This window comes from Sarcophilus harrisii, chromosome 6, assembly GCF_902635505.1.
Source record: "Sarcophilus harrisii chromosome 6, mSarHar1.11, whole genome shotgun sequence".
NCBI classification, from domain to species: domain Eukaryota; kingdom Metazoa; phylum Chordata; class Mammalia; order Dasyuromorphia; family Dasyuridae; genus Sarcophilus; species Sarcophilus harrisii.
The window spans coordinates 186,808,965-186,832,838 of NC_045431.1; the positions used below are offsets into that span (position 1 = coordinate 186,808,965).

Genomic DNA, 23,874 nt, shown 5'->3' on the forward strand with positions numbered 1-23,874 from the left:
AAATTAAGAGGGATCACGAAAGGCTTCTTGTAAAAGATAAGACGCTATTTCCCTCTACAACAATAGGGAAGGAGGGGATGAGGAAGCATTTGGAGTAAAGTAAATGGGTTTTGTTTTGGACATAATGAATTTAAGAAATCTATGGGACACACAGTTCAAGATGGCTAAAAGGCAGGTGGAAATGTGAGACTGAAGGTTAACACAGAATTTTGGACAGGTAAGATAGATTTCAGAATCATTAGTATAAATCACCGAAAGCTGGTGATAAAGTAGTATAGAAGAAGAAAAAGAAGGATAGAAGTGTAGGAGGAGAAAAAAAAGCAGGCATAGGGCAGAACCATGAAGGATAACCATGAAGGATACCAATGGTTTCAAAGTGTGATCTAAAAAAGGATAAAAAGGTGATAAAGTCATCAATAAATCAACATTAAGAATCTACTCTGTGATCTTAAAGGAGGGAAAGGGACCCACATGTGCAAAAATGTTTGTGGCAGCCCTTTTTGTAGTGGCAAGAAACTGGAAACTGAGTGGATGCCCATCAGTTAGAGAATGGCTGAATAAGTTGTGGTATATTGATGCAAAGTGAAGTGAGCAGAACAAGGAGATCATTGTATACGGCAATATCAATATTATACGATGATCAATTCTGATGGACGTGGCTCTCTCCAGCAATGAGATGATTCAGACCAGGTCCAATTGTTCAATAATGAAGAGAGCCGTCTACACCCAGAGAGAGAGGCCTGTGGGAACTGAGTGTGGACCACAACATAGCACTTTCACTCCTTCTGTTGTTATTTGCTTGTATTTTTGTTTTCCTTCTCAGGTTGTTTTTTTCTTTCTAGATCTGATTTTTCTTGTGCAGCAAAATAACTGTATAAATATGTATACATATATTGGATTTAACATATATTTTAACATGTATTGGAATACCTGCCATCTAGGGGAGGGGAGGGGGGGAAGAAGGGGAAAATTTGGAACAGAAGGTTTTGCAATGGTCCATGTTGAAAAATTACCCAACAACAACAACAATCCACTTTGTGCCAGGAGCTGTGAAAGGAGAACCAGGAGAGGATCGTGTTCCAAAAACCTAGAGAGAGAAGAAATTATCTAGGAGGAATGATCGATCAATAGAATTAAATGCTGGAAAAGAAGAGGTCAACAAGAATGAGATAATCAACTTGGCAACTAAGAGACTGGTGGTAATTTTAGAGAAAACAGTTTTGATGGAATGATAAGGCCAGCCAGATTACAAGGGATTAAGAAAGAGAAAGGATAGGAAAATAGAGGCATCTATTATGCAAAGTTTAGGCTACTAAGGGGCAGAAGAGATATAAGATAGGGATGGAAGAATCAAATGAATTTGATGATTAAATGAAATTGAAATCCTCCTTTTTCAGGAGGAGAGAAGACACAGGTATATTTATAGGCCTTAAAAATGAGCTATCAGGAAGAGAAAGACTGAAAATAAATGAAAGAGTGAATGATGCAGGGGGGCAAGCTGATGGAGGAGATTGTCCTTAATTATCATCATGTGAGATAGCAGTGAAGGAGATAGAGGCAAAAGGAACTGTGTAATAGGAGATTAGGAAGTTCCCAATGAACAAGTCAAGATTCCCAGCTGACAGGGTAGGGGACAGGGCTCTATGGGAGGTTTCAGAAGGGATGAAAAAGCTTGGGAGAGTGAGCTAAGAGAGGGCAAAGAAGAGAATGCCTTGCAGAAACAAGGGCCCCCGAGGGGCATGTGACAAGAGTCATCCAGAACAGCTGGGTGACAGAGGGAGGCGAGGCATAGAGAATGGCCAGGTCCAAGGATTCCAAGAAGCCAGACAATGTAGCATGAAGCTGGTGATCACTGAACCAAGAAGGGGAGAAGAGGCAGGACTAGCTAGTGCAGGGGGACAATTGAGGGGTCATTAGACTGAAGTTTAGGGTGAGGACAGAGAGTCAGGTTCTGTTCGGGAAGACAGAAGGAGAGGTAAAAAGCCAACAGATTGTGGTCAGATAAGGAGACTTTGGAATCGGAGATACAGGTATACAGGTTTGATAAGATCTAGTCTTAGTTAACTCATCTTTAAAATGGAGATAATATTAGCACTACTTCTCAGAGCCATTGTAAGGATTAAATGAACCAATATTTATAAAGCACTTAGCACAGTGTCTGGGAAATAAGTGATACAAAAATGTTGCCACTGTTATCCTTCTTTCCCCTTCCCTCCTTCTTTTCTCTTTTCTCCCATTCTTCCTCTCCTTCGGTCCACATATGGAATCATACCTTTATTTGTGCATAATTTGCCCAAAGGAGTATAAATTTTGATCACTGAAATTTTACACGTTATCTTGGGGTTTCCTGGAGAGGGTGCTTCTTAAGGGCTATGCCTTAAACCCAAATCACTCTGGCTCTCATTGATTGTTCAATAGTAGGTTCCAGGCCAAGCTCCTCTTGGTCTCTGTTTGGGTCCTGATTGGCTTAGAGTGTGTCTAAACAGCAATTTTTCAGTTCTACTCTTGAAGGTCTTCACCTCCTAGATACATTTTTTAAGAACAGATAACAGAAGCCATTATTTGCATCAGTTATCTAACGTAATCATTGAATGCGCACTGCCCTCAGTCAAATTAAGAACTGTTAAAAACATTATCTTAAAAAGGCCAAGATCTCCCACTGCAGGCATAGCCATCACTAGTTATTTTTCACTAGTCATTTTTATCTATGGACCCAGTGGCTTTGAAGCTGAAAGGAATTTGAGAGACTGAATCCAATCACCTCAATTTTCAGATGCAGAAACCAAGGATCTAAGAAACTGGTTGGTCAAGGTCATATGAATACTAAGATGCAAATCTAGGATTTAAAATCTAATGCTATTTCCTACATTAATTATAAAGTCAACATCTTTTAACCAGTGGCACTAGAAGGGCAATACAGTAAAAAGACAACCAGATCAGCTTGCACTGTGTTCCAGATTCTGCCCTGCTTTGTCTGTGACCAGGGGGTGGGGAGTAGAGTGGTGGGGACATCATTTGGCCTAGATTGCTTCCAGTTCTGCCTGCCTTTCATTCTAAGTTTTTTTCATCATAACCTACTAACTTTCCTAAGAGAGACCAAGCACTAGGAGTTATCAGAATAAGTAAAGCAGAGAGATTAAGGCAGGTCTATTATAACAACATTAATTTACACTACAAATCAATAAGCATTTTTAAAGTACTATGAAATGAAAGGAAGGCCAAATTACTTCTAGTATGATGTGTGGCAACATTAGACTAGGTAATATAGGGACTGATTTTTTTAGGGCTGAAGAGTGATTAGATTTTTTGTAAAGAAGTATTTATTTCCAAAACAGGGAACCACATTTCTGTATCTTTGTTTATATAACTAGATGTCCTTCTAGTACTTAAGTACTAGGTTCAAAGGCAAGGGTCCTCAAACTACAGCCTGAAGGCCAGATGCAGTAGCTGAGGACTTTTATCCCCCTCACCCAGGGCTATGAAGTTTCTTTACTTAAAGGCCCACAAAACAAAGTTTTTGTTTTTACTATAGTCCGGCCCTCCAATAGTCTGAGGGACAGGGAACTGGGCCCCTATTTAAAAAGTTTGAGGACTCCTGGTCTAAGGCATTACATCTTTCATCTTTGCTAACACAGAGCAATAAAACTTGACATCTCTATAGTCCTTTAAGGTTTGCAAGCGAGTTTATATACATGATATACCATGTGAACAATAATTTGTTCACATCAGTGATCAGTCTGATTGCCCAGGTACCTAAAATCTGATAGCCTCTACCTCAATCTGTACTATTGATGCTTACCACCACAGAATCATTGTGAGTCAGATCCACTACCACCGGTTCAGTAGATTCACAGGTGAGGTCCACCACCTCTTCTCCAGCTTTAAAAAGAAGCATTTTACAAGTATCAGGAAAACTGACAAAAAAAAGTTCACTCCCCCGTACCTATGCAAATTTGACTCTACAAAATCAGAGAAGTTATCAACATAGATGTGCTAATATTACATCTCTCTAGTTAACCACCAGGCCCTTTTATCAACTAGTCTGCCCTGCCTTGAGCCTGGAATTCAGGACAATCTGTAGAACCCTAAGGATTATATCAACACTCCCTTACAAACTTAGAAACCTCAGTAAAGAATAGCTCCCTGAAGGCAACATTGGCCTTTATTATGATTGATTACAAGTATCACCAAAAACTCATGCTTAGGAGGGAGCAACACAACAAAAATCCACAAATAGCCAATATTTGTGGGATTTTTTTTTTAAATCCTCGATATAAAATAGAAATAACTGAATTATCAGAAGCATAGTTATAATATTACTATTACAAGGCTCCTAGCAATGACTTCCTTTTTTTCTTTTCTTTTTTTCCCCTGAGGCAATTGGAATTAAGTGACTTGCCCAGGGTCATACAGCTAGGAAGTGTTAAGTGTCTTGAGGTCCAGAGTCCTCCTGACTTCATGGCTGGTGCTCTATCCACTGCACCACCTAGCTGCCCCTGGAAACCTTTAAGATTCTTTTGATGTAGGGAAGACAAGATGACCACACACATAAGGCCAGCTCAATATAAAATCCTTTCCCTAACCCCTTGTATTGTCAATTCTGTGGCTTTAGAATTTTCCTATAACACAGAGCTTTAAGTCTCCCCTTAATAAAAAAAAAAAAAAAAGGAAGAATGTTATAGACTTTCATGAAGATAACAGCAAAATGAAAGGATAAATTTTAAAAAGAGAGCCCATTACATTACAAATCTCATATACTATGATTTCCAGTTAAAACAAACTCTCACAATTTTCAAGTTTTAGAAACCTTGGAATATTTCAGGACAAAAACAACACTATAAGAAATGATTATAAAAATTTTGGCTTTAAATTGTGAATAAAAAATTATTTTCAACATTTCAGTTCCTATTTTTCCAATTTGATTTGTACACTTACCACTTTCTACAAGTTCTATTGGCTCGGCTTCTGAAGTCATCTCCATAGTTGGACCTAATCGTTCTCGTTTTTGAGACTGCCTGGAATTTATTGTTCCACCTCGGCGCTTTCTTTGAGTCTATTAAGGATAAAAATAAATTAAATGATTAATAAAAATATCCCAATATAAGACTTCATGTAGATATATATTTCAAGTTTGGCATTTGAGGTTAACAATCTATTGCTTAAGTCCAGAATGAGGAGGAGATATAGATAGGAAGCAGGTCCCATAATAAGACCAGAGTGATTTTGGAAGACAAATTCTGTATGTGAAATGGTAGCTAAAAAATTTATAATAACAGTTCCTAATTTAATGTTTTAAGGTTTATAAAGCCACAGTCAGGGCCTGTGATCATTTCCTCATCCTCCAGACTGCATCTGGAATATTACTTCATTTTAAAGACATTGAAGCTGGAATATAACCAGAAAAGGATGAGTAGGATGGTAAGGGAACAAAAGACCATACTATCTTAGGACAAGTTAAAGAACTGGAAAAGTTTAACATAAAAAGAAAAATTAGAGGGAAGCTGATTTCAGGTCAATAAGGAAAAAAATTTCCTAACAATGTGAATTGTCCAAAAAAAGATGGTAATTTACCAGTTACCAAAGTTATTCAAATGGAATCTAGATCAGAGGTATCAAATGCAGAGCAGCAACACATCTGAATACCACAGCAACCAGATAAAAATAGAATTGGAAAAAAATACAATAAAAAATAAATGACGTTAATATGGTGTTTTCTAAGTCAATATGCAACTTGCAAGGATCCTTTACACACAGTTTAGTTGCCCCTCTTACTATTTGAGTTTGACAGCCCTAGTCTACCTGACTACTTGTCAGGAATGATATAGACAGGACTTGGGATTTGGGTCCCGTCTAACTGTAATTCTTTGATTTTTATGAACACAACTGGCTTTAAATTACAAATAAAATTCTTGGTTATACATTTTAGAATCCTTTCAAGGTGCTCATCGTTCTTTTGGAGATCTACACATAGTTTTTTGACTTCTTTTTTTACCCTACTTATTCAATTTTCGTTTTGCTATGATCAAATGAAATAAAGTCCATTTCAACATAATTGCTCAGAATTTTTTGTTTGAAAGAACTGAACAAATTGTGATGTATGTGATACATATTAAAGCATACTTTCGTGCTACAATTTGCTATTTTATCAACTAAAATCCTAGTAGCACTTAAAAAGCTGGTAAGGTTCCAAATGTAGTAGAGTAATGGGTGATGTATAATTTAACGTAGAATACAGCTCACTATGGAGAGGTTCATTAAAAGAGGGCCAGTTATCAGTCAATTATTTGTTTAAATCATGATGATCACCTATCCTAAAGTGTAGGAGGACTACAATCAGAATTTGAGATAGAATAAAGGACATTCTAACTTTTTACTGAAAAGGAATCTTCTCTTTAACAACCCTGGTGAAGATACAACAGAAACTCCGTCTGAAAGCTTAAATAACAGGGAACCCATTATTTCCTGAGGAAGTTCATCTTACTTTGGGACAAGCTCAGAATTTTTCTTTATATTTAGATGAAATCTGCTTCTCTGCAAATTCTGCCCATCACTCCGAGGTTTACAATCTGGGGCTAAAGAAAATAAATCTAATTCATTTTCCACATGAGGATCCTTCAGACAGCTATGCTATCTCCCCTAAATCTTCTCTTCTGGCTAAACATTCTTTCATCTAGTAGAATATGTTTTAAATAAATGCCTGTTGATCTGTATTTTTACTAGAAGTACTAAGGAAAATGCGGAACACCATAAGGTAAAAATAGATCAAAGGAGCATGCACTAGCCTTTCCATTCAGGTCCAAAATGATCTATGAATCCCTGTTCTTTGGATATAACTAACTCATTATCTTATTCACAGAACTATAGACTAAAAGACTGTGAAATGCCCCACCAAAATCTACAGTCAATTCCTGATCTACCATCCAGAAGCCTTGTCCAAGGATACAGCCAATGCTATATATTATAGCTTTATTTAGTCCTGGAAAAGTAACTGGCCTGCTTTTGGCTTTGACCCTCTCACTTGCAAATTATTCCAAGATGTCTTTTGATTGTGGTCCTTTATTCAATCCACTATCTAAAATCAATTGAAAAGCATTCAAATGAACACATTATTTCTCTTCAAAGTGTTTAATGGAAAGAGAAATACCTAAGTCACAAAATTCTGGACTGTGACAAAATATGCTAATAATTCACAGACTGATCAGTTTCCCTTTGTTTACTACTTATGTGTTCTTGCCCTTAGCTTACTGGTGTAAAATAAGGGATGATGGCTGGATATCTGAATAAATCTAATAATCATCTGCATAGAGCTGGAAACTGAATCTATGAGTAGTAATTTTACTAAGCGAAACAGTATAGAAAAGAAGTCCTGAGCATTCTTGATTGATACCCATGATTATATAACAGAAAGATCTACCCAAGAAGCCTGAGAGGAAACAGATGAGAATGAAAAGAACCAGAAGAGTGCAGCATTTCTAAAATCTACAAGGAAGGGAATAGATCAAGGAGAAAAAGGCAATTAATGGTATCAATAGCTGCAGAGAGGCAAAGAAGGATCAGGATTGACAAAAAACTATTAGGTTTCGCAATGAGGAGATCACTAATAACTTTGGGGAGAGTTCTTTCACTTGGAAGTCAGAATGCAGTGTTAAAGAGTGGGAGGAAAAGTGAAGGAAGGAATAAATTACAGATGGTATTGCTCATTACCTTTCATTAGCCATGAAAAGGGAGAGAGAGATAGCTAACAGGGATGGACAAATCAAATGAGTTTTTCATGCCTGGATGAAACATTCCCAGAGAATAATTATAGTTCAATCTTAACACAACTTATATCCATTTAGATATCTGTATTTGTACCATGCTTGATGCTATAGGAAAGACAAGTAAGGTAAGATGTGGTTTTGACATTCAAGAAACATAATCTAGCAGGATGAGGCTGAAGTATATGGACATGAAATAGTTAATAGTTAAATAGTGTAGAAAGAATTTTGAATTTTGAGTGAGCTGGAGTTGGATTAAAAACAATGGCCTGCCATTAACTAGTGGCACACATCAAGATTTAATGACTCCTTTCCTACAGTTCCTGTGTGTATCCTGAGGGATACATTTTCTTCTAGTGTCCTTGGTGAAAGATACTATGATCTGAGGGTCTCATCGCAAGTGGCTTAATATTTTCAAAAACCTTTTTGTGTGCTAAAAATGAATATGCAATCCATCATACATGAAAAAATCTATGAATACCTATATGCACACACACACCTGGAAACAAGTTTATAAAAGATGCTTAGTTAAATATCTTCAAATCTTATGAAATATATAATCCAATTAAATAAATAAGATGTACTACATATAATAATTAATTTGTAACAAATACAAATATTAATTTTCAAAAGTGGAGTCTATTCTAAGTGCAATCTAAAATTATGTTTAGGACTAATTAACTAACAGCGATAAGATGTGAACACATTTTTCTCCCCCAGTACATTGTAAATTTCTTGAACCAAGCCTATGTTATAACTATTGCTATAACAGTATCCACACTGTTTTGAACACAGTAGGGAATTTGATGTATGTCTGCCGAATGGAACAAAATGTCTAAATCCCATTTCACATTATAATTTGAGTTGGAAAGGACCTTAAAGATCTCTTAATACATCATACCTTCAATAACTTTTCATTATCTACAGAATATAGTACAACTTCCTGAACCCAGCACTCAAGATTCTCCATACCCTCCTTCCAATCTTATCTCATATTACTTCCTCTAATTCACTCACATTGCCTCAAACAGAACTGTCTCCCTAGCAACATTTGACTGCTGAAATCCTCATTGCCTTTAGGACAAAGCTAAGGTCTCCTCTATCTACTATCCACGTCCAGAAGATGAGCTCTTACTTTACAAGCTGTCATAGGACTTTGTCTTCACTAATCTCACTCTACCTTGTACTTGTGTGTACTAGGATCAAAGATTCAGGGCTACAAGGAGCCTTCAGGATTCAACAAATCCAATTTCCTTATTTTGTAATCAAGAAATGGAGAGAAATCCAGAGAAACTGTGTACGTGTATGAAAGAAAATATATGCCAAAAGCTAACTAACTAGAAAGAGATGAAATTTGAACATGTCTTTCTCTTTTGTATATTCTGTAATATTAAGAACCAGGTATGTATATTTACACTGCTTTGAACATAATAGACATGATCAATGTCTGCTAACTCAACCAGTCTAATTTCACATTTAAAGATTTATGTTTTTATATAACTTTTCCAAATCAATCTCTTCCTCTACCCAATAAGCCATCTCTTTTAACAAATTAAGGGGAAAAAAACTTTTAGCAAAAATCAATCAATACAATTAACTAATCTATTTGTATCATACTCTACACAGACTCTGCCCCCCACCCCCACCCCCAAGATTGAACAGAGGTTTAATTCTTAACTCTCCTCTAGAGTCAAACTTCTATTATATTTACAAAATGTCATCCTTTTGTTGTTCTTTCAATTATTTTATAGACATGGTTTTCCTAGCTTTATTTTCTTTACTCTGAATCAAATCATGTAAGTCTTCCCATGCTTCTCTTAGAATTCTTCATCACATATAGCACAATATTTTGTTACATTCACATATCACAAATGGTTTAATGCTTTCTCAAATGATAGTAATTTACTTTGTCTTGAATTCTTTAATGTTAAGAAAAATACAAGAAAATATTTTGATGTCTATGACCTAGCAGTTGGTATCCCAAGTTAAAATGTATGGATGTTTTATGCAGTAAAACAAAAACAAAAACCTTAATTCTAAACTGATTTCCAAAACAGAAACCCCACTTTTATAAGACACAGTCAAGACTCAGGTCAGAGAGGTCAAGTCTCTGAGATATTTAAGGTCAGTGAGTTAGAGGCAGAACTAGAAAGAAGACACCCTTTCACTCTAGTATTCTGGTTCAATATACCACTAAGTAGTTACACTGAACTAGTTTAGAGGTCAATATTCTACTTCTGGCTCTGGTTCTATGATCTCAGGCAAATAATTTCCTTTCTCTGGGCTTGAGTTTCCTAAGTGAAGGAGTTGGAATGGATGAATTTTTAAAGTTTTAAGATTATATATGCTTTTTTTTGAAAAATAACAACAATGAGATGATTTCTATGGACTTAATTGAAAAAAACAAAAACAAAAACAAAAACAAAAACAAAAACAAAGCAACTTACTGTGCTCATGATGTTTCTCAGCTCCAGAGAAAAATGATATATATGTATATGATATATGGCAACAATTAAAATCTTCAAATTCTTATATATGCTTGTAGACCATTTCTTTAGCTTTCATAATAGCCCAAAGTACAGATTTCCAGTAGTAGTTTTAAAACCTGTTTAAAAAAAAAAACATTATATGTAGATAATTGTCACCTATATCATCAGTAAGACTCAGTTCGACCAGAAAGCTTCTTGGAGAAGCGTTTATACTGCAATTTGTAAAGTGCTTTTGAAATAAATATAGGATCAAAGATTGGCCAGAGAGACCTAACAGTCTTAGTTGGCGGTGCAATATTAGATTCAATTTATCAAAAAAACAAAACACAAACCACTCCCTACCCCAACTCAAAAACATAAAAGTCTGTTAAACATACTATGGACTACACTAGTTGTCCAAGGGAATGAGTCAAAAATTACATAAAGCAGCAATTCTTGCCTTAAGGGAATCAGCTTCCTCCCTCTACCCCTCTTCCCCCTCCATAAAACATCCAATATAAGGATAAACAATTCCTTCTTATACATGATATTCAACTGGATAGTGATTGGGGAGGAAGAGGAGGCAGGTATATTAACACCTGAGGATGGGAAAGAATAGCTGAGGGAATCTGAGAAAAACAAGTAGGTTTCAAGGAAAATTCCAAAATAAATGCAAAGTGATACTAATTTGGTTATATAAATAAGCTGTAAACCACACTATGTGGTCATAAAGTCAAAAAGCATTTACTAAATGCCCACCATATATCAGGTTCTATGCTAAGTGATGGGAATGAAAAAGTCTAAACTAAAACCAAATACAACAACGAAGTCTTTATTTTCAAGGAATCACAATCTAATGAGGGAGACAATAATGCAAATAAAATACATACAGGATAAATTAGAGATAATTAATAGAGGTAAGGAATCAACATTAAGGAGGATCAGGAAAGTAGTAGGTGGGTGGGATTTTAGGTAGGACTTGAAGGAAGCCAGCAGCTGGAGGGAGAAAATTCCAGGTAAAATTCCAGGTAAGGGGGATAATTGGTGACAACAATCAGGAGATAAGAGTAATTTGTGAAAAGAATAGAAAGGAAACCAATGTCTCTAATTTGAAGAGGTTGGAAGGAATAATGTTGGAAAGATAAGGAGCCAGTTATGAAAGACCTTAAAGACCAAACAGAATTTTATATTTAATCTTGAAAGGATAGGGGTGTGTGTGTGTGTGTGTGTGTGTGAGAGAGAGAGACAGACAGACAGACACAGACAGAGAGAGAACAAACTAGATTTGCATTTTAGGAATACAGATGTGACACCTTAGTGGAAAAAGTATTATAGGAGGGAGAGACTTGAGGCAGGGAGATCAACCAGAAGGCTAGTGCAATTGTCCAGATGGCAGGTGATAAGAACTTGAGAGTGTCAATAAAATCAGAAGAAGGGACATATGTGAAAGATGTTAAGAAGTCAGAATTAAAATGACTTAGCTATAGATGAAATGAGGAAAGGAGTCAAAGATGATGCCTATTTTGTGAGTGTAGGTGAGATAATGACTGTGGTACCTGCTATCAATAGGGAAATTAGGAAGAAGGAAAGTTTTAGGGGAAAAGATCACATCAGTTTTGGACATATTGAGTCTGGATATGACTGAAAGTCAACAAAGAAGTTCAGGGTGGAGGAGGATCTGAAAATCATTAGCATAAAGCAGTGCTATGAATACAAGGAAACTAATGAATCCTAATCAAGTGAGAGAGATTAAAAAAGAGAAGTAGGCTTGCAACACAAGAGATACCAATGCTATCAGGTGGGAAGTGGATAAAGATCCAGCAAAGGGGTGGGGATGGGGGGCAGAGCCAAGATGGCGAAGAATAAACACATCACTGTATGAGCTCCTCTGAGCTTTCCCCAGATCAACACCAGATTAAGACTGAACTGGTTTTGGAGTCAGAGAACTCACAAATATTTGGAGTGTAAGACATTTGCAGCAGAAGATATTTAGGAAGAACTTCAGAAAAGGTCTGTTTCAATTCAGTGGGGGAGGAAGGGAAAAGGAGAAGGGAAGAGCGGGGAAGGCTAAGGAGCACACACCCAGTGCATACAGCCAGGAATAGGGAGCTGGGGGGTGGAGAGCCAGGGAATTGTGCCCTCTGTCTGGCAGAGGTCTGTCCCAGTATAAGGGAATCTGCTGCAAAGCTCTTAGGCTACTCTGCCCTAGTTACAAGCCAGTGGGTCAACAGATTAGCTGTGAAAAACCCAAAAGCAAGTACAAAAGGCAAATTGTGAGCCTCAGAACACCAGAAAAAGTGAGAAACCTGGCCACGCCTACTCACTCCCTGAATTCACTCAGCAGCACTGGCCCCAGGGCAAGCTAAAGCACTGTTGCTGTTTGCCTTAAAGAACAGACCTCAAAATTAAATAATAATAATAATAATAATAATGTGCAAAAAAAGCAAAAAGAACTCTGATCATAGACAGATTTTTATAGAGAAAGAGAGAGACCTCAAACTCTGAGGATCCTAAAGCCAATCATGTCCAGATGAAGCCTCAGAGAATGATATGAGTTGGTCCCTTTCTCACAAAGCTTTCTTGGAAGAATTCAAAAAGGATATTAAAAGAGAGTTGGAAGAAAAATGAGGAAAGGAAATGAGAACTTTGCAAGAAAGTTGGAAAAACAGAAATTATCTGAAGAAAACTTAAAAAATAGACTTGATGAAATGGAAAAAGCATATAACTCCTTACAAAATAGATACAAAAAAGAAATTAATTCATTGAAAAACAGAATCTGTGAAAGAGATTTTTAATAGAATAGAAATTTAATAGAATAGAATAGAATAAAATAGAATTTCTGTGAAATGGAAAAAAAAAAAGCAATGAACACAAAAACACTTTATTTAAAAGTTCAATTGGCCAAATGCAAAATGAGATTAAAAAAATCTAACTGAAGAAAATAATTCACTAAAAATTAGAATTCAGCAAATAGAAATAAATGACTCATTGAGACTTCAAGAATCAAACAAAAATTTTAAAAATTAAAAAAAAAATCAAAGAAAATGTAAAATACCTCATTGAAAAAAACAAAACAAACAACAAAAAAAGAAAAAGAAAAAACAACAACAACAACTGACCTGGAAAATAGATGTAGGTGAGAAAATCTAAGAATTGCTGGATTTCCTGAAAATCATGATGATTTTAAAAAAGAGCCTAGACATCATCATCTTTCTGGAAATCATCAAGGAAAACTGCCCTAATGTCCTAGAACCAGAGAGTAAATTAGCCATTGAAAGAATTCACCATTTACCTCCTGAAAGAGACCCCAAAATGAAAACTCCAAAAAATATTGTGGCTAAATTTCAGAATTATCAGATAAAGGAAAAAATATTGCAAGTAGCCAGAAGGAAACAATTCAAATATGGAGAAGCCACAATCAGGATTACCCAGGACCTAGCAGTTTCCTCTTTAAAGAACCAAACAGCCTAGAATCTGATATTTTGAAAGACAAAGGAACTGGATTAAAGCCAAGAATCAACTATCCAGCAAAACTAAGCATCATCTTTCAGGGGAAAAAATGAACATTTCATTTATTTCTGATGAAAAGACCAGAACCAAACAGAAAAATTGGTCTTCAAATACAGAACTCAAGAGAAGCATAAAAAACATAAAAAGGGAAAAAACCAAACTTTCTTTTAAAAGTTAAAAAGCTTATATATATCCCTATATGAGAACATATGTTTAACTCTTGAGTTCTTTATCTCTGTTATGGGTATACTTGGAGGGTGAGGTATAATCTGACTTTATTGTGATGATATTAAAGATCTATCACAATTGAGGGAAAAAAGGAAAAGGGGTGAGCATTGTATAAATCTTACTCTTATCAGATATGGCTCAAAGAGAGAATATCAGACATATTTAGCTTCACAGAGATGCTTGTTTCAGCCTATAGGGAAGTAGAAGGAGAAAGGGGAAATGAAAGGGGGAGGCTAATAGAACAGAAAACAGAAGTAGATGGAGAAAGGGATAAGAAGGGGGGAGGGGCTGACCATCACCTTGAGGGAAATGGTAATCAGAAGCAAAAACTCAGTACCAGAGAAAGGGGGAAAGGAAAGAGAAAAGTATAAATGGGGAGAAACAAGATGGCAGAAAATACAGTTAGTAGATACATTTAGAGTAAATATAAAAGGCTGGAGCAGAATAATGTTTCAGGTGAAGTAAAAAAAAAAAAAAAAAAAAAAGCAAGGGTAGCAATGCTGATCTCAGATCAAACAAAAGCAAAAACAGATCTAATTAAAAGATATAAAGAAGGAAATTACATTCTACTAAAAGGCACCATAGATAATGAAGTAATATCAAAACTAAACATATATGAACCAAGTGGTAAATTATCCAAATTTCTAGAGAAGTTAAAAGAGCTGCAAGAAGAATTAGACAGCAAAACTATACTAATGAGGGATCTCAATCTCGCTCTCTCAGAACTAGATCAATTGAACCACAAAATAAGTAAGAAAGAAGTTAAGGAGGTAAAAAGAATTCTAGAAACATTAGGTATGATAGACCTTTAGAGAAAATTGAATGGAGACAGAAAATTTTTTCTCAACAATACATGGATCTTATACAAAAAGTGATCACTTATTAGGGGGGGAAAACCCCTCAAAATCAAATGCAGAAAGGCAGAAATAGTAAATGCATCTTTTTTTTTAGATCATGATGCAATAAAAATTACATGCAATAAAACGCCAGGGGGAAAAAAGACCAAAAATTAATTAGAAAGGAAATAATCTAATCCTAAAGAATCTGTAGATAAAACAACAAATCATATACAAAATCGCTAATTTCATCCAAGATAATGACAATAAATGAGACAGATATACAAAAATGTATGGGATGCAGCAAAGAAGTTCTTAGGGGAAGTTTATATCTCTAGATGCTTATTTGCATAAAATAAGAGAAAGAAGTCAATGAATTGGACTTACAACTAAAAATGCTAGAAAAAGAACAAATCAAAAGCCTTCAATTAAATACCAAATTTGAAAATCTGAATATAAAAGGGGAGATTAATAAAACTGAAAGTAAAAAAAAAAAAAAAAAAACTATTGAATTAAAACAAAAGAGTTGGTTTTATGGGGAAAAAACCAAAATAGATAAACCTTTAATTTGATTAGAAAGGGAAGAAAAACAAATTGTTAGTATCAAAAAGGAAAAGGAAAAACTTTCTACCAATGAAGAGGAAATTTGAATAATAATTAGGAGTTATTTTGCCCAACTATATGTCATCAAAACTGACAATTTAAGTGAAATGAAGGAATATTCACAAAAATGGATTGCCAAGACTAACAGAGGAGAAAATAAATTATTTAAATAGTTCCATTTTAGGAAAAAATAAACATATTTACTTAACCTGAACTGATGACGTGTATCAGTATTTGACATTTATCGATATTTAGTCTATTAGCTTCACCACTGTCTGCTTAATTATCTGAAGCCTGACTTTCTGTTTCCTAGAAATCAGGTGATTTCAGGGAAACAAACCTTCCATTCCAATCTCTCCAGACAGCAACAACCAATTAAATGCCTCCTCCTCCCCTTCTCAATGCTCTCTTACTTGTGATGTAATCTCTTGTATAAAAGGTGTGTATCTTTACTACTTCTTTAGCCCTCCTACCATGAGCTTTCTCTTTCCCTTATAGCGTGATAGAATGACTCACCCTCAGAAAGTTTAACAAACAACCTTTCTGCTTTCTATTTTGAGTGATCTCTGAGTAGTCATTTTGGGTAAGGGTCTTCTACATCCCATACACTATTAATCAACTCCCTAAGGAAAAAACCTCCAGGGCCAGATGGATTTACATGTGAATTCTACCAAACATTTAAAGAGTAAGTAATTCCAATACTATTCAAACTATTTTAAAAAATAGAGAAAGGAGTCCTACCAAATTCCTTTGACAGATTAGGGTCAAAACAGAGAAAGAAAATTATATACCATTAAGATGACAGGAAAAGATAATGAGGAATGTTGGAAGGGATGTGGGAAAACTGAGACACTAATATATTGTTAATGAAACTGTCTGGAGAGCAATTTGGAACTATGCTCAAAAAATTACCGAACTGTGCATACCCTTTGACCCAGCAGTGTTTCTACTGGGCTTATAACCGGTGATAAACTGACCCACATGTGCAAAAATGTTTGTGGCAGCCCTTTTTGTAGTGGCAAGAAACTGGAAACTGAATGGATGCCCATCAGTTAGAGAATGGCTGAATAAGTTGTGGTATGTGAATGTTATGGTATATTATTGTTCTATAAGAAAAGATCAGGAAGATGATTTTAAAAAGGCCTGGAGAGACTTACATGAACTGATACCAAGTGAAATGAGCAGAACAAGGAGATCATTGTATATGGCAATATCAATATTATATGATGATCAATTCTGATGGACATGGTTCTTTCCAACAATGAGATGATTGATGCCAGTTTCAATAATCTTGTGATGAAAAGATGCATCTGCACCCAGACAGAAGATTGTGGGAACTGAGTGTGAATCACAACATAGTATTTCCAGTCTTTTTGTCATTGTTTGCTTGCATTTTGTTTTCTTTCTCATTTTTTCCCTTTTTGATCAGATTTTTCTTGTGCAGCAAGATAACTGTATAAATATGTATACATGTGTTGGATTTAACATATTTTTAGCATATTTAACATATTGAACATAACATAGCATATTGAACTATTTGCCATGAAGGGGAGGGGGAGGGGGTGGGGGAAAGGGAGGTGGAAGTTTGGAACACAAGGTTTTACAACTATCAATGTTGAAAAATTATCCATGCATATGTTTTGAAAATAAAAAGCTTTAAAAAAAAAAAAAGATCCAGCAAAACAACCCAAGGAGCAGTAGTCAGACAGGTAGGAGGCAAATCAAGAACAAAGAAAAGAGATTAATAGACAGTTTCCAGCTGCAAAGAGATCAAAAAGTTTTAATTTGAGAAAGATAATTAAAATTAAGTTTGGCAGCAAACTTGATGAGGGTGGAAGGTCAGACTATCAGAGAAATATGTGCAAGAACAGAAGAATGAGGGGAGGGAGAGATGTGGGTCTGTGTGCAGGCAGCAGGGAAGCAACTGTAGCCAGAGGATTCCAGATTATGAACGTGAGATGAGAAAGGGGAAAACGTGTTTTAGATGAGATAGAATGAGATTACTTGTGTCTCAGGGAGAGAGGAGAGGAGGGTGTTGCCTCAGCAAAGCAGAAGAGCTAGAAAGATATATGAGTGATAAGAGATAAGGAGGACATTACACAAGGGCTCTCAGCAATCAGCCTCAACTTTTTCCTGAGAAATATAATGAAGGGTTCTCAGGTATGAGGATAAAAGGAAGGAGTGAAAAAGGTTCAAGGAGGAATCCAAAGGTCTAGAAAAACCATTTTGGTGAGTGGGGTAGTAAAAGAATGATTTGTTCATTTAGTTGTGTCCAATTCTTCATTCTATCCATGGAGTTTTCTTGACAAAGATATTAGAATAGACTACCATTTCCTTCTCTAGTAGATTAAAGCAAATAGATTAAGTGACTTGTCCAGGGGTTACACAGCTAATAAATGTCTGAGGAGTAAAAAGATTAGGGAACTAAAGGCCCAACTGAGATTATGTAACAAATTCATAATACTCTCAGCCAGGGGTGTATTTCTGAACTTGCTTCAGCAGCATATGAATAAAACTGAAGGCAGTGGCTTGTGGGAGTACTAAGACAAGCTTGGTAGCAGCATACCTAGTGAAAAGTTAAGGGGAGCATGAGACTTTTAAAAGAAGGGGCCAGTAAGGGCTGATGTGGTTCACCAAGGGATCAAAGGAGGAGAGTATGGGCTGGGGGGAGGAGGGAGGAGTGGAAGTAAGAATTGAGGGGGTTTAGGATCAGAGGTAATGAGAGAATAGAGCTGTGAGGCAGAGGGAAAAAGTAGAAAGACATCTAATAAGGGAATTTCAAAATTCATAAAGGTGGAAATAGAATATCATTATGACAGCAAAATTAAGACTATGATCTATATATAGATTAATTGGGATGAAAGAGTTATGGAATACCTATGTTTGATGGAATATCAATATATATGCTAAAGTTCCCTAATTAAAGGGAGTTGGAAAAGAGATAAAGATTATGAACTATGTAATAAACACATTGAGAAAAGAAGAGTGAAATCTTGATTATGTGCTAAATATGGATTGAGCTCAAGAGAGTAACGGAAGGAAAGGGTGAGGGATTGAGGAAATGGGTGGGCGAAGGAGAAGAAAGAGGGAGGCAGAGTTTGAAAGTGGTAATGGGAAGCAAGGAATATTCTAATAGTCTAACTCCTCCATCTTAACAATAAGTCAAGGGAATGAGTTGAAGTGCAATCAGTTCTAGAAAAGACAACAGAGAAACTGTGTCATGGGGTTTCAATGAGAAACATTGGAAGGAATGGTAAAGATAAAAAAAGTTTGTTGCTTCTAGAACAGGCATTCCGAAAGCATAGTAGAAGGAGTGAATAATCTTAGATAGGGTTATTAGAGAAGTTAGGTTGACGGATATGAAAAAAAAGGGAAGTAGGCATTAAGAGATGGAAAAAGGGATTTGAATACTAAGGGAGAAAAGAGTTCAGAATCATTGAAATGGGGGGTAGGGAGGGAGGGCAAAAAGTTTGTTAATCAAAGGTGAATGAATCAGATAGGAATTAGGCTTGAGGATGCAGTTCTCCACAGAGAACTTAAGGCAAGGTGTAACTGGAGGTGACCAGTGGAGGGAACACCATAGAATGTGTTTCCTTCTTTCCCCAACAGGCAAAAAGATCAATAGAGTACAACAGAATGGCATTTCTCTCCTTCCCTGGAAGGATTGGACCAGGCAAAGGATAGAGTGCAATTGTATATGAAAAGTTAAAACTTCAGTTTAGCACAGTATATATGTACACAGTTCATATAATCATGAAACAATACTGCAAACTGCATAAATTATGATAATGTACTAACCAACTAATAAAATGAAAGTGATATTTAAATTCCCTATTCTATTTCTATAATTCACTAAAATTCTGCTAGGATGCTATTACTATTATTTAAGTTGAAGTCACAATTCAATAGTCCTTAATTTAGATTTTACAAAGCACTTTACTCACAAACTAACACATATATTATTAATCCCAACTTTCAGAATAAAGCTCACTGAATTTCCAGTGACTTGCCAGAATGTCATATAATTTAAGACATAAAATTTCTAAGTGATCCTTCCACTATATCATGCTATCTACACCTACACACACACTTTTTGTCTGTTATAAACTTGACAACTTTAAAATATGAACATTTCTATATATGCCAGAGAAAAAGGATTGCATATGAAACTATGATTCTATATTTCTTTTAGCTATTTGTTCAGTTTAAGAGTAGTTCTAATGCTATCCCTTTCAAAACTTTTCAATGCTCTTTTCTATGTATTTTTTACTGTTTCATTTGCATTTTTTCTTTTTGGAGGGTATTAATATTACTATTCTCCATAAATCTTTAAAAATGTTTTTCTTTTCCCCAATTTCATGTGAAAATAATTTCCAACATTCATTTTTTTAAATTTTGAGTTTTAAAATTCTCTCCTTCTCTGATATTCCCGGGTCATGGAGAAGGCAAGAAATTATTAAAAGATATAGGCTATAAATGTGCAGTCATGCAAAACATTTCTAGATTAGTCACTTTGCTTAAAAACAAACAAAAAAAAAGCATGTATGCTTCAATCAGCATATAGACTCCATCAGTCATCATTAAGTCAGTCCTTCAGAATTATCTTACACCATTGTATTACTGGGAATAGCTAAATTATCCTATAACATCGTTGTTACTGTGTTTTCCAAATTCTCCTCATTTCACTTTTCATCAGTTCATATAAAACTTCCCAGGTTTTTATGAGAGCATCTTGCTCATTTTTTATAGCACAAGAGTGAGTATTCCATCACAATGGAATCTCCATTCTCAATGGAGAGAAGGCTAACTGAGCTTGGAATAAGGACTATGGACAAGTCACATAAACAGATTTCTCTCAGTTCCTCATCTATGTAATAAGTTTGTCAAAGAAAATGGCAAATCCCTCCAATCTATCTGTCAAGAAAACCTGAAGGGAGGTCCCAAAGTCAGACATAACTGAAAAATGATTCAATAACAAAATTCCATCATAATCATATACTACAAATTGTTCAATTGATAGGCAGCTCCTTTATGTCCAAGTCTTTGCCACCACAATAAGTCCTTTTCCTTTTTTTTTTAATCTATTTGAGACATAGACCTAGTAGTGGTATGACTGGGTCAAAGGGTATGCAAGGTTTTAAAGCCATGACCATAGCTGGAAATTGCTCTCCACAGTGATTATATCAGTTCACAACTCCATCAATAATACATTAGTGTTTCAATTTTCCCACATCCCTTTCAACATTTATCATTTTCCTTTTTTGTCACATTAACCAATCTGATAGGTGTGGGGTATGTGGGGTATACTGTAACATTCAGAGAAAACTGTTATTTTTATTATTATAAGGGTATGAGAATTCTCTTAGCAATTATCATCTGAATTTTGGCTAATTTGATCCAGTTAAATGAAAAGTTTTTATTTCATGAAGCTTTTACTTTTACTATTAGAATGTTCATAGGATCTAACAGTTGTAACGGAGAGGTATCTATGAATCATCTTTTTTTTAAGCACACGGTCTGTAAAATGGGCACTCTCATTTATATTGCCTAGAAACTTGAGTTGTCTAATTTGCACTATGAGCCATGCCAACCATGGCACAGAGCATGTGGCAGGACCATCTCCATAGTTACTGGTGACTCTCCAGGGTTCGAGAGAGGAAGTGCAAAGGAAAGAAATGAAAAGGGAAGCACTGCTAGTGGGGCAGAGATCCTTTCAGGAACGCTGTTTGCCTCCCCCAGCTTATTTTCTCCTGTTTATCCTCCCTCTTCTGTCACCTTGTCTCTCCTCAAATGTCTTGTTTCTGAATACTATCTCCCCAATCTCTTCTCCCTTTTATCATTCCCCATCCCTGACTTTGCTTAGATTTCTATACCTCAACTGTGTTACTTACTCCCTCTCTTTGAGACAATCCCAAAGAGAAGAGGGTTTAAGCGCTCCGCTCCGGACCGGCCCCCACTTCTTCCATCTTCCCCTCCACTATAAAAGCCCTTCCATACTTCTATGTGAGATAATTTACCTCATTCTACCTCTTCATTTCACCTTCTCCCAGTGCATTGCTCTTTCTCATTCCTTAATTTTATTATCTTTTTTCATCTCAACATGTTTCAACTCCCAGATGTGCCCTATCTGTGTAGACTCCTTCCAACAGCCCTAATAGTAAGGAAAGTTCTTAGGAGTTATAAGTATCTTCCCATGTGGAAATGTAAACAGCTTAACTTTACTGAATCCCTTATTATTTCAATTTCTTATTTACCTTTTTATCCTTCTCTTGAATCTTACATCTGAAATTTTATTTTTCCATTCAGCTCTAGTTCTTTTCATCAGAAATGCTTAAAAGTTCTTTCTTTTCCTAAATATCCATTCTCCCTCCCCTCCTTCCAACGAAAGGATTATACACAGTATTGATTGGTAAGTGAACTTGGCTGTAATCCTAGCTCCTTTGTCCTCTGTATTATCAAATTTCAACTACTCTGATCTCTTATTATTAAAACTACTAAATTTTATGTTATCCTGACTGTTGCATCAAGAAGCTGGATTTGTCTTTCTGGCTACTTGCAATATTTTCTCCTTGATCTGGAAGCAATAGAATGTGTTTATAATTCCTAAGGAATATTCATTTAGGGATCTCTTCCAGGTCATGATAGATGGCTTTTTTCATTTCCTATTTTACCCAGTGGTTTTAGAATACCAGGGGCAGTTTTCGTTGATAATTTCTTGCAAAATACATCATTGTCTAGGGGGGATCTAGATGGTACAGTGGACAGAGCAAACATAGGTCCTGGAGTCAGAACAACTTCAGTTCAAATTTCACTTCAGAACTTAATACTTCCTAGCTGCATTACTCTGGGCAAGCCACATAACCCCAACTGTCTCACAAAAAGAAAAATTATGTCTAGGCTCTTTATTTGATCATGACACTTGGATAATCCCAATAATTCATAAATTACTCTTCTTAATCTATTTTCCAGATTAGCTGTTTTTCCCATGACATATTTCACATTTTCTTCTATTTTTTTTCATTCTTTTTTGTATGTTTTTTGATGTCTTAAGAAGTCATTAATTTCCACTTACCCAATTTTACTATCAGTGAGCTTTTGCATCTTCTTTTCCATTTGTCCAATTCTACTATTTCTTTTCTTCAATGAATTTTTATTCATCTTTTTCCCAAATAGCCAATTCTGCCTTTTTAAGGCATTCTTATCTTTATTGGATTTTTATGCCTCTTTTACCATTTGACCTGTTTTTCTTTTTAAGATGTCATTTTTTTTTTTAGTACTTTTTTGTCTCCTTAACCAAGCTATTGACTTCTTAAAAATAATTTTCTTGTATTGCTCCCATTTTTTCTTCTATCATTTTACTTAATTTTTTTATTTGGGGGGGAGGCAATTGGATAACACACACAGCTAGTGGAAAAGTTAAGTGTCTGAGGGCAAATTTGAATTCAGGTCCTCATAACTCCACTAGTGCTGTATCCACTGCACTATCTAGCTGACCTTTCTTTGATTTTTAAGACCCTTTTTGAGCTCTTCCAGGAATTCTTTTTTTGGACCTGAAGCAATTCTCATTTTTCTTTGAGTCTTTGTATATAGCAGTTTCGATTTGTTGTCTTCTTTAGAAGATCAAAACTCTTAATCTTCCCTGTCATCATAGTAACTTTCTATGGTCATTACATTCTTTGTGGGTAGTTGCTCATTTTTCCAGTCTATTACTTGAGTTTAACTTTATTAATGTAAATGACAACTTGAAAACTATTTCCATTGGAAAAAACAACCTGCTAAGCCACTTTCTCATGAAAGATTTTATTTTTGATCTAGAATTGAACAGGAACTAAAGAAATCACCTTCAACTTCATATTAACCCATGGAATTCAAACAAAGATTTTAGTTCCAAATCCAATGTTCTTCTTAATGCTGACCCATCAGAATCTCCGCCCAATATCCTGTAATACAATTTATTTCAAAGTCTAACAAAATAATCATGTTAACTCATAAGATGACATCTATTTGGGATCTTAAGGAGCTGCATTTAGTCTAACCAACTAATTTTACTTTTAAATTAACAAAAATAATTATCTCCCTCTTACCTTGCCCTCCATTAAAAAGAAAGAGAGAGGGAGGGAATAAAAACACAATACCCTTGTAACAAATATGTATTAGCAAAATGAAATCCTGTATTGACCACATCCAAATATGTATGTGTCATTCGGAATTTTGAAGCCTTCATCTCTATGTCAGGAAGATTTCATTATTATTCCTCTGGAATTGTGTTTGGTCATTACAGGGATCATAGTTCTTTAATCTTTTAAAGTTGTTTATCTTTACTCTCCAGATTCTGCTCACCTCATTAATATTTCATATAAATCCTCTTGGTTTTTTTTTTTTTAATCATCTCTTATTGCTTCTTAGAAAATGATAGGAATCTATTACATTAATACACATTATTTCATTTAGTCATGTCCCAATTGATAAGCA

At 35.4% G+C, this 23,874-nt stretch overlaps 1 protein-coding gene across 4 annotated transcripts in view; it reads right to left on the reverse strand.

Annotated features, from left to right (window-relative positions):
• The window catches only part of RNF4 (ring finger protein 4), an 80,252-nt gene that overhangs the window by 23,671 nt on the left and 32,707 nt on the right, over window positions 1-23,874 (reverse strand). For all 4 annotated transcript variants that reach the window (XM_003773431.4, XM_012552373.3, XM_012552374.3 and 1 more), the window contains exons 2-4: window positions 10,205-10,362; window positions 4,936-5,053; window positions 3,800-3,879 (exon numbers count right to left, since the gene is read on the reverse strand). In XM_003773431.4, coding sequence (XP_003773479.1) covers window positions 3,800-3,879; window positions 4,936-5,053; window positions 10,205-10,213 — 207 coding nt within the window. In that variant the 5' untranslated portion in view covers window positions 10,214-10,362. The remainder of the gene's footprint in view (window positions 1-3,799; window positions 3,880-4,935; window positions 5,054-10,204; window positions 10,363-23,874) is intronic.